The following is a 15,531-nucleotide window of genomic DNA, read 5'->3' as shown; positions in this document are numbered from 1 at the left end:
TAACTTTATGAAGAATTGAGTTGGAATTTTGATGGGGATTGCATTAAACCTGTAGATTGCTTTCAACAAGATGGCCATTTTTACTATATTAATCCTGTCAATCCATGAGCATGGGAGATCTTTCCATCTTCTGAGATCTTTGATTTCTTTCTTCAGAGACTTGAAGTTCTTATCATACAGATCTTTCCCTTGCTTAGTTAGTGTCACACAAAAGTATTTTATATCGCTGTGACTATTGTGAATGGTGTTGTTTCCCCAATTTCTTTCTTAGCCTGTTTATCCCTTGTGTAGAGTAAGACCACTGATTTGAGTTAATTTTCTATTCAGCCACATTGTTGAAGTTGTTTTTCCGGTTTAGGAGTTCTCTGGTAGAATTTTTGGGGTCACCTAAGTATACTATCATCTCATCTGCAAATAGTGTTATTTTGATTTCTTCCTTTCCAATTTGTATCCCTTTCACCTCTTTTTGTTTTTTAATTGCTCTGTCTACAACTTCAAGTATATACTGAATAGGTAGGGAGAGAATGGACAGCCTTGTCTAGTCCCTAGTCTCAGTGGGATTGCTTCAAGTTTCTCTCCATTTAGTTTGAGGTTGGCTACTGGTTTGCTATATATTGTTTTTACTATGTTCAGGTATGGTTACTACATGCAACTGGCAGTTAGCATTTAGAATAATGCAAATCCATCTTATCTCCTTGTACAAATCTCAAGTCCAAGTGGATCAAGGACCTTCACATAAAACCAGGTACACTTAACTAATAGCAGAGAAAGTTGAGAAGAGCCTGGAATACATGGGCACAGGGGAAAAGTTCCTGAACAGAACACCTTGAATTTATGATCTTTCCAAGACTCTTATCATGAAGGGGTATGGATTTTGTCAAATTTTTCTCAGCATCTAATGAAATGATTATATGGGTTTTTTTCTTTGAGTTTCTTTATGTGGTAGATTACGTTGATGGATGTTGGTATATTGAACCATTCCTGCATCCCAGAGATGAAGCCTACTTGAGCATGATGGATGATTATTTCGAAGTGTTCTTGGAATCAATTAAATTGAGTATTTTTGCATCTAGAGTCATAAGGGAAATTGGTCTGAAGATCTCTTTCTTTGTTGGGTCTTTGTGTGATTTAAGTATCAGAGTAATTGTGGCTTCATAGAATGAATTGGGCAGAGTACCTTCTGTTTCTATTTTGTGGAATAGTTTGAGGAGAGTTGGAATTATGTCTTCTTTGAAGGTCTGATAGAACTCTGCACTAAACCCATCTAGTCCTGGGCTTTTTTTGGTTGGGAGACTATTAATGACTGTTTCTATTTCTTTAGGGGGAATGAGACTGTTTTGATCGTTAATCTGATACCAATTTAACATTGGTACCTGGTATCTGTCTAGGAAGTTGTCCATTTCATCCAGGCTTTCCAGTTTTGTTGAGTAAAGGCTTTTGTAGTAGAATCTGATGATTTTTTGGATTTCCTCAGGTTCTGTTGTTATGACTCCCTTTTCATTTCTGATTTTGTTAATTAGGATACTGTCTCTGTGCCCTCTAGTTAGTCTGACTAAGGGTTTATCTATTTTGTTGATTTTCTCAAAGAACCAGGCCCTGGTTTCTTCATATAGTTCTTTTTGTTTCCACTTGGTTGATTTCAGCCATAACTTTGATTATTTCCTGCCATCTACTCCTCTTGTGTGAATTTGCTTCCTTTCATTCTAGAGCTTCTAGGTGTGCTGTCAAGCTGCTAGTGTATGCTCTCTCTAGTTTCTTTTGGGGGGCACTCAGGGCTATGAGTTTTCCTCTTAGGACTGCTTTCATTCTGTCCCATAAGTTTGGGTATGTTGTTGCTTCATTTTCATTAAACTTTATAAAGTCTATCATTTCTTTCTTTATTTCTTCCTTGACGAAGTTGTCATTGAGTAGAGTGTTGTTCAGCTTCCACATGTATGTGTGCTTTCTATTGTTTATGTTGTTATTGTAGACCAGCTTTAGGCCATATTGATCTGATATGATGCATGGGATTATTTCAATCTTCTTGTATCTGCTGAGGCCTGTTTTGTGACTGATATATTGTCAATTTTGGATAAGGTGCTGAGAAGAAGATATATTCTTTTGTTTTAGGATAAAATTTTCTATAGATATGCTAAATTCATTTGTTTCATAACTTCTGTTAATTTCATTGTCTCTTTGTTTAGTTTGTGTTTCCCTGATCTGTCCATTGCTGAGAGTAGGGTGTTGAAGTCTCCCACTATTATTGTGTTCAATGCAATGTGTGCTTTGACCTTTAGTAAAGTTGCTTTTATGAATGTGGGTGCCCTTGCATTAGGAGCATAGTTGTTCAAAATAGAGAGTTCTTCTTGGTAGATTTTTCCTTTGAATATGAAGTGGCCTTCCTTATCTTTTTTGATATTTTTAGGTTGAAAGTCGATTTTACTCAATATTAGAATTGCTACTCAGCTTGTTTCTTAGAACCATTTGATTGAAGAGGTTTTTCTAGCCTTTTACTCTTAGGTAGTGTTTGTCTTTGTCACTGAGGTGAGTTTCCTTTATGCAGCAAAATGTTGGGTTCTGTTTATGTATCCAGTCTGTTAGTCTATGTCTTTTTATTGGGAAATTGAGTGCATTGGTTTTAAGAGATATTAAGGAAAAAAGATTGTTGCTTACTGTTATTTTTGTTGTTAGTGGTGGAACTATGTTTTTTGTGACTGTCTTCTTTTTGGTTTGTTAAAAGAAGTTTATTTTCTTGCTTTTTCTAGGGTGTAGTTTCACTCCTTGTGTTGGAGTTTTCCATTTATTATCCTCTGTAGGGCTGGATTTGTGGAGAGATATTGTGTGAATTTGGCTTTGTCATGGAGTATCTTGGTTTCTCCATCCATGGTTATTGAGAGTTTTGCTGGATATAGTAGCCTGGGCTGGCATTTGTGTTCTCTTAGGGTCTGTATGAAGTCTGCCCAGGATTTTCTGGCTTTCATAGTCTCTGGCAAGAAGTCTGGTGTAATTCTAATAGGTCTGCCTGTATATGTTACTTGACCTTTTCCCTTACTGCTTTTAATATTCTTTCTTTGTTTTGTTCATTTGATGTTTTGATTATTCTGTGATGGGAGGAATTTCTTTTTTGATCCAATCTATTTGTTATTCTGTAGGCCTCTTGTATGTTCATGGGCATCTCTTTCTTTAGGCTAGGGACGTTTTCTTCTATAATTTTGTTGAAGATATTTTCTGGCCCTTCAAATTGGAAATCTCCACTCTCTTCTATACCTATCATCCTTAATTTTGGTCTTCTCATTGTGTCCTGGATTTACTGGATGTTTTCAGTTAGGATCATTTTGCATTTTGCATTTTCTTTGATTGTTTTGTCCATGTTTTCTATGGTATCTTCTGTGCCTGAGATTCTGTCTTTTATTCCTTGTATTCTGTCCATGATGCTTGCATCTATGGCTCCTGGTCACTTCCCTAGGTTTTCCATCTCCAGAGTTATTTCCCGTGGTGATTTTTTTTTTATTGTTTCTCCTTCCATTTTTAGATTCTTGATGGTTTTGTTCAATTCCTTCACCTGTTTTGATGTGTTTTCCTGTAATTCTTTAAGGAATTTTTGTGTTTCATCTTTAAGGGCTTCTATCTGTTTACCTGTGTTCTCCTGTATTTCTTTAAGAGCATTATTTATGTCCTTCTTAAAATCCTCTATCAGCATCATGAGATGTGATTTTAAATCCACTTATTGCTTTTCCAGTGTATTGGGGTATCCAGGACTTACTGTGGTGTGTGAACTGGGTTCTGATGGTGCCAAGTAGTTTTGGTTTCTGTTGGTAAGATTCTTGCATTTGCCTTTTGCCATCCTGTTATCTCTGGTGTTAGATGCTCTTGCTGTCTCTGGCTGTAGCTTGTTCCTCCTGAGAGCCTGTGAGCCTGTGTCAGCACTCCTGGGAGAGCAGCTGTCAAAGCTGCTGCACTGTTTTTGTGCCCTGTGTGCTCCTTGCTGCTCCACTCCAGACAGTTATTGGATAGAAAGTGGCTATCTCACTTCTGAACACGGGAGTAAAAGCATTCCTGGGAGAACAGCTCTCTCCTGGTAGGACCGGTGCACAGCCAGCTCTGGATCAGCCTGAGCTCTCATGTGCAAATGTCAGACAAGAAGGAATCTCTTTTTTACACTTTTATTTAACTATGGTTTTTCTGATAACATACAGCTTTCAATTTGTCATTTTCCTGTGTGATGTTTGGGTCCTTTCTTATTTTCTCTTTTTCATTGCTTTCCAACAATTTGGTTTAGTTGCATGAACACATGACTGTTCTTAACACACTAATTGGCATGTGCTCAGCATCTTGAGTATGTAACTTTTGCCAAACATGTGTTTGCCTCTTTCTGTTCCTGTATAGATACACACTTGGGTGGTAGAAATCTGATGTCACTCTACAGATTCCTTATATGTTTGTAAAAGGTTTATTTCTGTATTTACATATTTCACATTGATACATCTAAGTGGTTTCACCTTATCATTGTCCTTTCTAATTTGCTATTCTGTTTATACATTCAGTTTTAAAACCATGATATAATTGTTGATACTACAGTTGTTCCCATTTGGCTATTTATTACAGTTTACATTTGGTGAGATCTCTGTAAATTTATTCATAGACATATTGGGCACTGTCTGCTGGCTGCTTTAAAAGTGTTCTAACATAATTTTAAAATCAGGATTGTCTTAAGGTATCTTTCTTGGTTTCTTTCTTGGCCTTAATAGTAAGTCCATTTTTAGTTTATTATAATGGTTTTATGGATGTTGTACTGTGGTGTTGATACTCCAGGATCTACTATGTCCCTTTGATGATTAGTAGTTTTCCTTTATTATATCATGTGTGGAAATTATATACTTATCCAGACATTTATTTTAATTCTTTTAGATTTTGCCAGATTGCTTTGAGTCTTCTCTTTGTGTATGTGGTTCACAGGTTAGAGGGAGGCTTGGACAGATTTTATATAAAATTATTGGGCCCTTGTCTTCAGTTTCCTTCTTTGTGCTAGTTTCACTGAGCCTTTTCATGGTTAGAATTGTCCCAAACAGTGCCCTTGTTTGTAAGTTATAAAGACAAAGACTTTTTGTAAGCTTTGGGGCACCTCATATGGCTCAAGTAAGCCTTACTTCCAAACGGAAAGCCAGGAACTCAGGAATCCTATCTACACCTTCTTTCCTCCATGGGTCACTTACCCTTATTCACACATGAGTGTTGGTGCCTCTGTTCTATACAGTGTACAGGGTTAGATGTGGCACAGATTGTCCTCAAGGAGTTTGTTGTGACAAACAAAAAACATATATGGGGTTTTAAATATGAATCTCAAACCATCATCCACTGTAGATTTCCTGCATGTGTAAATAAATATTTCAGACCTAAAGAAAATGCAACAAAATGTTCCATTTATAGTAGTTTTAATTTACAAGATTCATGGTAATATTGAGTGTGGGACATCAACAGGAAGCTATAGCTCCAAGTTGTATTCACCACTGCATAGAACTTTGCAGTTAGATGTATTCAGATCATCATACTGGCAATCTGTATATTCGAGACATTTAATGACCACAAAAATAAAAACCTAAATCTGAAAATACCAGAATGAATAATGTTCATTATTAGAAAGATAGCAGAAACATTGAAAAGGGAGTAAACCCTTGAGGAACAGCTGAAATCAACTTTAGAGGTGGGGGTGAACCTCTAAACAGCAGCAAGCTAAGAGAATGCCCAGCTGAGAATTTCTTTTTTTTTAATCTAAATTTTTTTAATTAATTTGTTTTACACTCCATATTTCATGCTCCACACCCCCAACCACCCTCTAACTGCTCTACATCCCACACCTCCTCCTCACATCCCTGTTTACACCTGGATGCCCCCACAGACTGCCCCACCTGACCTCTAAACTCCCTGGGGCCTTCAGTCTCTTCAGGGTTAGATACATCATCTCTGAATGAACATGGATCTGGAAGTCCTCTACCATATGTGTGTTGGGGGCTTCATATCAGCTGGTGTATGCTCTCTGTTTGGTGGTCCAGTGTTTGAGAGATCTTGGAGGATCCAGATTAATTGAGACTGCTGCTCCTCCTACAGGATCGCCCTTCTCCTTAGTTTTTTTCCCCCAATTTTTTATTAGGTATTTTCTTCATTTATATTTCAAATGCTATCCCAAACGTCCCCTATACCCTCCCCCCCCCCGCTCCCCTACCCACCCACTCCCACTTCCTGGCCCTGGTGTTCCCCTGTATTGGGGGCATATAAAGTTTGCAAGACCAAGGGGCCTCTCTGCCTAATGATGGCCGACTAGGCCATCTTCTGCTACATATGCAGCTAGAGACACGAGCTCTGGGGTTACTGATTAGTTCTTATTGTGGTTCCACCTATAGGGTTGCAGATCCCTTCAGCTCCTTGGGTACTTTCTCTAGCTCTTCCATTGGGGGCCCTGTGTTCCATCCAACTGTGACTGACTGTGAGCATCCACTTCTCTGTTTGCCAGGCACTGGCATAGCCTCACAAGAGACAGCTATATCAGGGTGCTTTCAGCAAAATCTTGCTAGCATATGCAATAGTGTCTGGGTTTGGTGGCTGATTATGGGATGGATCTCCAGGTGGGGCAGTCTCTGGATGGTCCATCCTTTTGTCCAGCTGAGAATTTCTAAATGAACGCTTTGATCTTATAAATTGAGTGTGTATCTGTTGCAGTAAATCTCCAACCCAAATAAGCCCCAGCAATGAAAATATGACTCAATTAATATGAATACATGCTGTGTGCCTAGATTGGGCAGATCTACCACTACATTATCATGTTCCACATCTATGAGATCCCTTATAACTTGCGGTTTCTCCAAGTCATGTGCTTCTGCTCCATTTTTCTTCTTCCTCCTCTCTCTCTCTCTCTCTCTCTCTCTCTCTCTCTCTCTCTCTCTCTCCCATTTTCTCCTTCTCTCTCCCAACCTTCTGCACCACCTTCCCTTCTATCTGCCCAATCATCAGCTGTCCTTTATTTTACAAATTAAGGTGGCTTTAAAGCAGGTTTACAGGAAATCACCTAAGTGCTGACTCATTCCTTGTTTGCAACCCCTCACAGGAGAACGGAATTAAAATCAAATATAATTAGCATGTATCTATATACATATGTGTGTGTGTGCACATATGACAGCACATACACATATGAATACATTGTTGCACATAGTCATTTATACGTGCAAATAAATTAATAAACCATAATGTTCATTCATATCTAAAACAATAATTCAGAATCATGAAGAAAGCAATCCCTTTCAAACAGTCAATACACAATCTATTTGATTTAAAATATGACTCAGAGGCAGGAGAGATGGCTCAGTGATTAAGAGTGCTGTCTCTGACTATATTGCCTGCCTTTGGATTCTATTGGGCAAATTTCCTGCAGATCAACATGAAGATATACTCTCATATAGTAATGCTTATAGAGATGATTATACATAATTTCACAATTTCTGATAATGATTTTATAGAACTCTTAAATTCATACAAGAACTCTTAAATTGGTACAAGTAATCTCAATCCCCCTATAGAATAAAGTTGCAAATAGAGCCCTGTAAACCTTCATGTGTCACAGGCCAACTGTACTAGGATAAGAAAATAGGCCTGAAACAAATTTGTGGTCAAGGAAAAACATTCATTCAAGGCCAGGTCCAAGGATGAAGCCACAGGTATGCACTATGATAAAGCAAGGCTCTGTGAAATGGTTACTTTAAACTTATAATGAGCTTATAGAATGAAACACTGCTTTGTACTTATTATCAACATCCTTCTATAACTCCCCTTTTATGTAACATTTTGTCTATGAGGTAATTTTATAATAGAACTTCTCCCCACCCACCAAGTATATATAAATATATATGTATCTATATGTGTGTGTGTCTGTATGTCTGTCTATATGTATGTACATACATATGTGTCTAGATATATGTGCATGTATGTAAGTATGCATTACTATTTATGAAGTTGTTGAGACAGGTGTTCATGCCCAACCAAAGTGTGAGAGTGTGTGTATGTGTGTGTGTGTGTGTGTGTGTGTGTCTTGTGTGTATGTGTCTATGTGTGTGCTTGAATTCTCCCTTACTTTTCTCTCTGGCTCATGAATGGTTTATAAACTCCAAGCCTCTCACCTGGCCCACCAGGGAGGGATCCTTAAGCCAGACAGAAACTAATAAACCTTCTTCTCTTAACCCCCTGCTGCTATTAACAGCAGATAATTACCAGAAGCCAGAGACTTTTGGCTTTAGAATAGCAAAGGGTTAAAGAAAGAAAAAAAATCACCAAAAGTAAGCTACTTTAGCCCCTCATCCCCCCCTTCCCTGCAACAGGAACACCACCCATTGCTACCAGTAATTGATCCTGGTCTGGTGACCGGTCCAAGGCAATAAATAACTTAATTTTAAAAAGAAACACACACAAGAGTGCATACTGCTCTTGCAAAATACTGGAACTTGGTTCCTACCCATGCCAGATGACTCACAACAGCCTTTATCCCCAGCTCTAGGAGATCTAACACTCTCTACTACACTCTCAGGCAACTGCACACAGATGTGCACATACCCATACTCAGATGCCCATACAGGTGGGTAAGGAAGGAAGGAAAGAAAAGAAGGAAGGAAGGAAGAATTGGCTTTTGTCTTTCCAATTAAATTTAATACAATAAGTACATTGTCTGTTCCTGCTTTTTCTCAAGTTCTAGCCAAACAAAAATTAAAGTGAGATACAAACATTTCATAAATGAACACAGAAAACTATAAGTACTTATAGTCTATATAACTTTTTTTAAAATATGGGACAATTCATTAATTATATAAAGAGAAGCTATGAATGAAGAGACTGGATTTTGGAATAAAACAGTAAATAGGAAAGCAATTGGTTTTTGTCCAAGATGTTTATTCAATTACATTATTCAGAAAATGTAATGCAAAAAATTAGAATAATATACATTTAGCAAAAGTACAGGTAGTTTTTTTTTGGAAGGGTCATAGATGAAGAGTGACAAAGCATAAGTTTTCCAATTTCAAAGTTCTGTATTATCAGTATTCTAATCTACCATGTTTCTCAAATTGATACATAAGTAAAAAGAAATCAGCTCATAAATGCAAATGCAATTATTTTTGAGTATAAGAAAACTACTGTAAGATATAAGGGATAAGAACCTTGGTTATGTAAAAGAAGAACAATTACGGCAGTTATCCTCATCCAACAGAAATGAGTAATGTAAGATTTCAGTGATGAAAGCACTTCCACTTCTGGTGCTGAATGTAAAGTAGGGATGCATTACATTAACATGATAATATACTATTTAACAACTTTTAGTACTAAAAGTTTTTATAGAAGAATAAAATAGTCACACCAAGTAAGCATTTATGGAAAAGATAGGCTAATACAGTACTGGTTGTTTTAAAGTACCAGAGTTACAAATGAACATAAATGATAATTGATATATTATTGTCTAGCCAGTGTGACCAGTGTGGGTTGCATGCATCCCAGCACAGCTGTGAATGTGATAACAATATCGTGTCAGTGTCTTTCCTAGTTTCCTTTCTATTGCTGGTATAGAACACTAACCAAAGCAACCTGGGAAGGAAAGGGTTTATTTGGCTTACATGTCCTGATCATTGAGGGAAGTCAGGACAGGAACTCAAGCAGGGATAAAGGCAGGAGCCATGGAGGGAACTGCTTACTGTCTTGCTTGTGCCTTTTGCTCAGCTAGTTTCCTTGAACTTCCTGCCTCTGGTTGGCACCACCCACACTGGGCTGAAGCCTACTCTATTAACCATTAATCCAGAAAATGTCCCACAGGAATGCCTACAGGCCAATCTGATGGAGGCATTTCTTCAGCTGAGGCTCTGTCTCCCCAGGTGACTCTAGTTTGTGTCAAAATGACAAAAAATAAGTATCACAGTCAAAAGATCAGACATCCTGGTTAAGCAAACCTTTCTAAGGATTATTACCCATAAGATGAGTTTGACTTTACTAAGTTTACAACATTATATTATATTTCATTTAGTTTAAGTGTATGGATGTTTTGTCTATGTGTATGTATGTCTGTGTGTTGTGTGTGTGCAATGCCCTCAGAGGCTAAAAATGGCACCAGATCCTCTGGAACTGGAGTCACAGTCAGTTGCAAGCTACCATGTGGGTACTGTAAATATAAAACCTGAGGCTTTGGGAAGGGCATTCAGTGTTCCTAACTAGTTAGCCTTATCTCCAGCATCCCCTAAATTTACAATTTTCAAGTTGTAAATTATGGTTTGAGTTGTCTTCAACCTTGATATCTGGTTGTAAGTTACAAAGGCCTAGGTTTTCTATCAGTTGCTCTGCATGGCTCAGGAAGAGCATGTTCTGCAACTGAAAGCCATGAAACTGAGAATCTTGTCCAGGATACAATATAGATAGTATCAAATATTTTATATAAAGATATTTCATTAACTTCACTGAAATACCCAACAAACCCAAATAAGTAAATTGTGACTATAAAACAAACATGGTCAACAAAACACAGATAGATAGATATAGATAGATATACCTCATTGATTATTAAATTTCACTTTAGCAATAGATGCTTCTCACTCACAACTATGTTAAAACTTAAGGAACAGATATATCTAATGCTTTTGGGTATAAGCCAAAGTATACAATCTTTCCCATATTTCTATTATGTCAGCATGAATTACTTTTTTGAAAGGAAATATTCATTGAAACTCTTGGGGAAATGTAACCATTTCATTTATCAAGTTTACTTCTAAAAGTTTTTTCTAAAGAAAAAATGAAAAAAAAAAAACCTTCAATTAAGGTGTAATGTAAAAGGTTTGAAATGACCAAAATGTGCACTGGTAAAATATTTGAAAATCTGAAAATGTCATTTTACTAAATATATTCTGATTCCTATTTTTTGACTATATGCTTTTGCTGTAAAAATATAACATTTTGGATAAAAAGACCATATTATATGTGTATAGCATAATATAGTATATGTGCCATCAAAATGTATATCCATAAACATACCAGAGAATACATATATTGAGTGATTTTTCTATGTGGTGAGGGAGGGCTTTTTTGGTGTGAATTTTCTATTTCAAATTTTTCTTTGTGGAAAAAAATTCTGATACTTGGTATATTAAGCACCCCCACCCCTTAGATGTTCTTTTAGGGTGTCATTACACATCATGGCCTTGAAGATGGCAACTTGGGAAAATGTCTGTGCTTTATTTGAATAAGAAAAAAGTGGAAAATGTTTTTTAAATTTTTTCTAACATGCAAATATCTTTAATTAATTCTAATTATAAAGCTGTGGAATTATAGCAGATGGTTTAACCTAACTTCATCAGGTCAGTTAGAGAGAATGCAGTGTGTGCAGATTCCTGAAGTATGTGCTTTTTAGAGGGAAATGTGACTTAAACCTAACAAACTGATTTCTCACAATCAGGAAACTGAAAGAAATAAGACTCAACTCGATAATGCCCTACCTCAAAAGACAGAGATATTTAAAGAAGAGAGGACTAAAACAAAACTGGGCCAGAGTCAGAAAAAATCAAAGGTTAAGATTGAAGATTCAAAGGATTCCTTACCAAAGAAGAGTGACACACAGTTGGGTGAACAAAGGAAGGATCAGGTGAGGGAGAAACTGACCAAAGTAGTCAGTATATGATTTACAGTAAATTCTTTCATATCTTTCTTACTTTATTTGTATAAATTACTTTTCATTTATTTAGAGTACTTATTTTTACCCTTTAGATGTACAGATTCGTTGTCTTCATAAATACCAACTATAAGTTAGCAATTTTGAGTGATGACTTAAGTATACTTTTGAGAACAGGAAGAAAATAAGGTTTTAAAAACTCAAGATATTTTGCTTAAAATTGGTAAAGTTCAATATAAAAGCAAAATTTTAGAGAATAATCCTAAAGAAAATTTTATTTTGTTCCTGTAGCACTGTGGATTCGGAAGCTTTACCCCTCCCTAACCTAAAAATGCTTTCCTAAACCTTATTCCGGCTTTGTTGGGTCTAATCCTTTCCCAGGATCTGAGCCTCTTCTTTGATTAGCCCCTGATCTTTATGCATACTCATGATGTTCACATTGTATACTAAAGTGTATCTTCCACTCTAGTCACACAGGTTGTCTGTAAGGCAGTGGAAAGTACTATGAATTCTATTGTGTTCAGGCTTTTCCTAGTTTGTTCTTTGTACACATCCCCCCCATTTTCTAAAATTTTTCTAGTTACAAAGAGAGATGAAGAATTAAATATACCATTTCACTTAGTTATTGTTAGCTATATAATAAATTCCCCCCCAAAAAAAACTTCATGACCCAGACAGCATACATGATTATCTCAGATTTGTTGTCTAGGATCCAGGAGTGCACACACATCTGAAGGTTGTAACAGGAAAATATCATAGAAGGCTGTTCATAAAACTCTTTCTTCACAATTTTACAAAAGCTGGAAAAATAACAATGAAGATACGAAGTCAGAGAGATATGAGACACAAAGATATATGACATGCTTGATCTTGGAAGTGACATGTCCTCAATTTTACCATATTCTCTGCATTGGAAAAGCTTCATTTTCTAATGAATTGTTGGTTATGGCAAGACAGGCAAAATCACTGAGAGGCTGCATGCTGAAAGCAGAGTGAGTGAGATTGTGAAAACTCCTAAACTGAGTACTAAATTTAGCAGTTTAGCTTACAATACTCATCAGGAGAAGCCATCAAAGATGAAGATTTTAGGTAAAGGAGTAACATGTAAGTTTGTAATGCTGGAGAAAAAAATGATGAATTACTAAGACAGGTGAATTATTCTCCTTTATTAAGCTCGTAGTTTAAAGTACTTTGTGTATATGGTAAATAAAGTTACTCCTGTTTCTGTTACAGCCACTCTTTTGTTATTCCAGTACTCTTGGTTGGCTGTAACACACTTATTGTCCAGATTAAATTTTGTGTCTGATCTGGGACATCAGTTATTGAATCTTGATTTCACATAGGTACTTTGTTATCATCTGTGTCCGGAGATAAAAATATAAAACCAAGCAGCAATAAAGAAAAAATATGGCATTTCTGATACTGAATGCTAGCTTCTGTTATATAAAAGCTCTATTTTGTGATCTCATCAATATGATGAAAAAAGGAGCAGCTGACTTGCAATATTGTTTTTATTAAGTAAGGGGCCAAGACTGTTATTATTTCTGCCAGGAACTGAACATAAATCTATTATATCTGCTATTATATCTGCCAGCCCTTAATTAATGGAATATGATAACACTTTAAAGAATGAGCAAGTATAAAATGATGTAATGTTCACGAACTTCTTATGTAAGTTGTTAGCACTATGTACCACTGTATTGCTTGGTTTTGCTGGTACGTTTTAGCTCAGCCATAGCTCTCTGGATGGCTGTATTAAAATCCATTGTGACATATTAGTGTTCAGCTACTCCTGCAACAAACACAAAATGTGAGCTGGCTCTACCATACCACTTCACCACTGAGAGTAGGCCAGGGTCAGTATCTATTGGAGAGAGTTATTTGCTGTCATTCATGTATCCAGGCATACAGAATCTTTTCCATTGTACAAGTGGTTTCTGGCACTACATTCAGCCTCAGCACTCAGGACTGACCTGAGGAACTTTGCATTTGCCACATTTAACTTGAAGGAAGATTAAAGATGCAGACTAACAAAGTATCTAAGAAAGAAAGGAAACCATTTTGGTGAACTTCCAAAAGTCTTGCTGTACATGGGTAAAGAATGTTCATATGAAAGAAGCGAAGTTAAGTGATGCTCAGGCCTGGAGTGACACTTAGTGTCAACATCTATGTTACAGAAAAATACCTGTTACTGATCAAAGGAATTCGTCTATTAATAAAAACATACTTGTTGAGCACAGGTTTCAGTTTGATCAGATATCTCAATAAATTTTTCAGTATGCATTCTTATATATATTAAAAATTGTGCTTTTAAAACACCATTGTTTAGTGCATTAGCATAATAAACTATAGCAAGTATATTTAAAATAATATAGTTATGAATACATTTAAAGTAATTTTTATCTACTAAAATTATACTTTAAAAACTCTGTAGACTTTTGATTAAGAAATATAATTTTGGGGCCAGCTGTTCCTTAATCTTGTCCTTTGCCAAAATATAATTTCTCAGCCTTTGTAATATATTTGTCTTATATGACTATCATATTAAGAAAACCACTTTGATGGCCTAGCATAATGATGTATGCTTTTAATCCCATCACTTGACGGTCCAGGCAGACATATCTCTATGAATTCAAGACCAGTTTGGTCTACATAAGCTCCAGGTTAGCCAAGGCTTCATAGTTGAGAACCCATCTCAACAACAATAAGGCAGGATGGGGCAGGAAAATACCTTGAATATTTTTTATGTGACTCATTTTAAACATTGTCTATATATTTGTTATTTTATCTTATTACAGATCTCATCTGATCAAAGTAAAAGGTCAGTTGGTAAAAGGTAAAACAGTTTTTATTTGTTCTGTGTTTTCATAGTTTTATTAGTTAGATGTCTAAGAGAGAAAAATAGTAAAACAAGTCTTTGTTTGTATCATCACTTGCTCTTGTGCTCCTGGACAAATAATGTTAAATACAAAATGTTTGAAACTTTAGATGCCAAAAATTGGAAATTAGGGGAAATTAAAATTTTAAAGTTTAAAATAGCTTTAAGTTAAGTATTACATTTAAGGTATGATTAGGTTTCTAAAGTGATAACTGACTCTCGTTTTTAATTTAGTTATCAAAATACAGGCCCTAGCTCTATAAACAGCTCAAGATTCTGTCTTTTGTTGTCCCAGCCACTCACATCTTGGTGAATACTGGAACATGAAACTAGTTGAGTTGCTTGATTCACCCAAATAAATATTGCATTTTTCCTTCTTGAGTCTCTTTGATGATCATACTGTGATTACTACCAAACCTACTCAGTGAATGGACAGTGCTCCTGAGGCAGAATGTTTAAGGGGCAGTAGATTCTTTCAGATGAGTTAGGGTACAATATTACTGATACAAAACAAGATGTCAGTGGATTTTTTCCCATTTTGGGGGGGCTGTTTTTGTTTTTGTTTTTTTGAGACAGGGTTTCTCTGTGTAGCCCTGGCTGTCCTGGAACTCACTCTGTAGACCAGGCTGGCCTTGAACTCAGAAATTCACCTGCCTCTGCCTCCCAGGGACTGGGATCAAAGGCGAGTGCCACCACGTTTCTCCCGCCCCCCCCCCTTTTTTTTTTTACAAAGCCTCACACTAAAATTTTTACTTTGATTACCTTGTAGAAAATAGAAGATAATGCCTGGCTATGTATGCTTCTATATTTTATTACCATTTTATATTATCTAGATCACAGGCTCAGGTCAATTAGCAAGTATTAATGTTTGTGTGTGTGTATGCATATATATATATATATAAATTACTTACACTTTTTACTGTGGGAAGGGCTTTAATTTATTATTTTACACTTAATGCATAGTCAGTATTATAACATTGTAAAGTCATAAGAA

At 36.3% G+C, this 15,531-nt stretch overlaps 1 protein-coding gene across 1 annotated transcript in view; it reads left to right on the top strand.

Moving 5' to 3' along the window:
• Positions 1-14,510, top strand: part of Ccdc7 (coiled-coil domain containing 7) — a gene marked incomplete at its 5' end in the record, with an annotated part of 75,538 nt that extends 61,028 nt beyond the window's left edge. Inside the window, 2 exons of the mRNA XM_021154298.1 lie at positions 11,447-11,632; positions 14,458-14,510. Of these exons, the coding sequence (XP_021009957.1) occupies positions 11,447-11,632; positions 14,458-14,499 (228 nt within the window). The remainder of the gene's footprint in view (positions 1-11,446; positions 11,633-14,457) is intronic.
• Between the last annotated feature and the right edge of the window lie 1,021 nt (positions 14,511-15,531).

The sequence above is a fragment of the Mus caroli genome, unplaced genomic scaffold (assembly GCF_900094665.2).
Source record: "Mus caroli unplaced genomic scaffold, CAROLI_EIJ_v1.1 scaffold_7951_1, whole genome shotgun sequence".
In the NCBI taxonomy this organism is placed as follows: Eukaryota; Metazoa; Chordata; class Mammalia; order Rodentia; family Muridae; genus Mus; species Mus caroli.
Note: the sequence above shows the minus strand (reverse complement) of the source record. Positions and strands in the feature narration are given on the sequence as shown.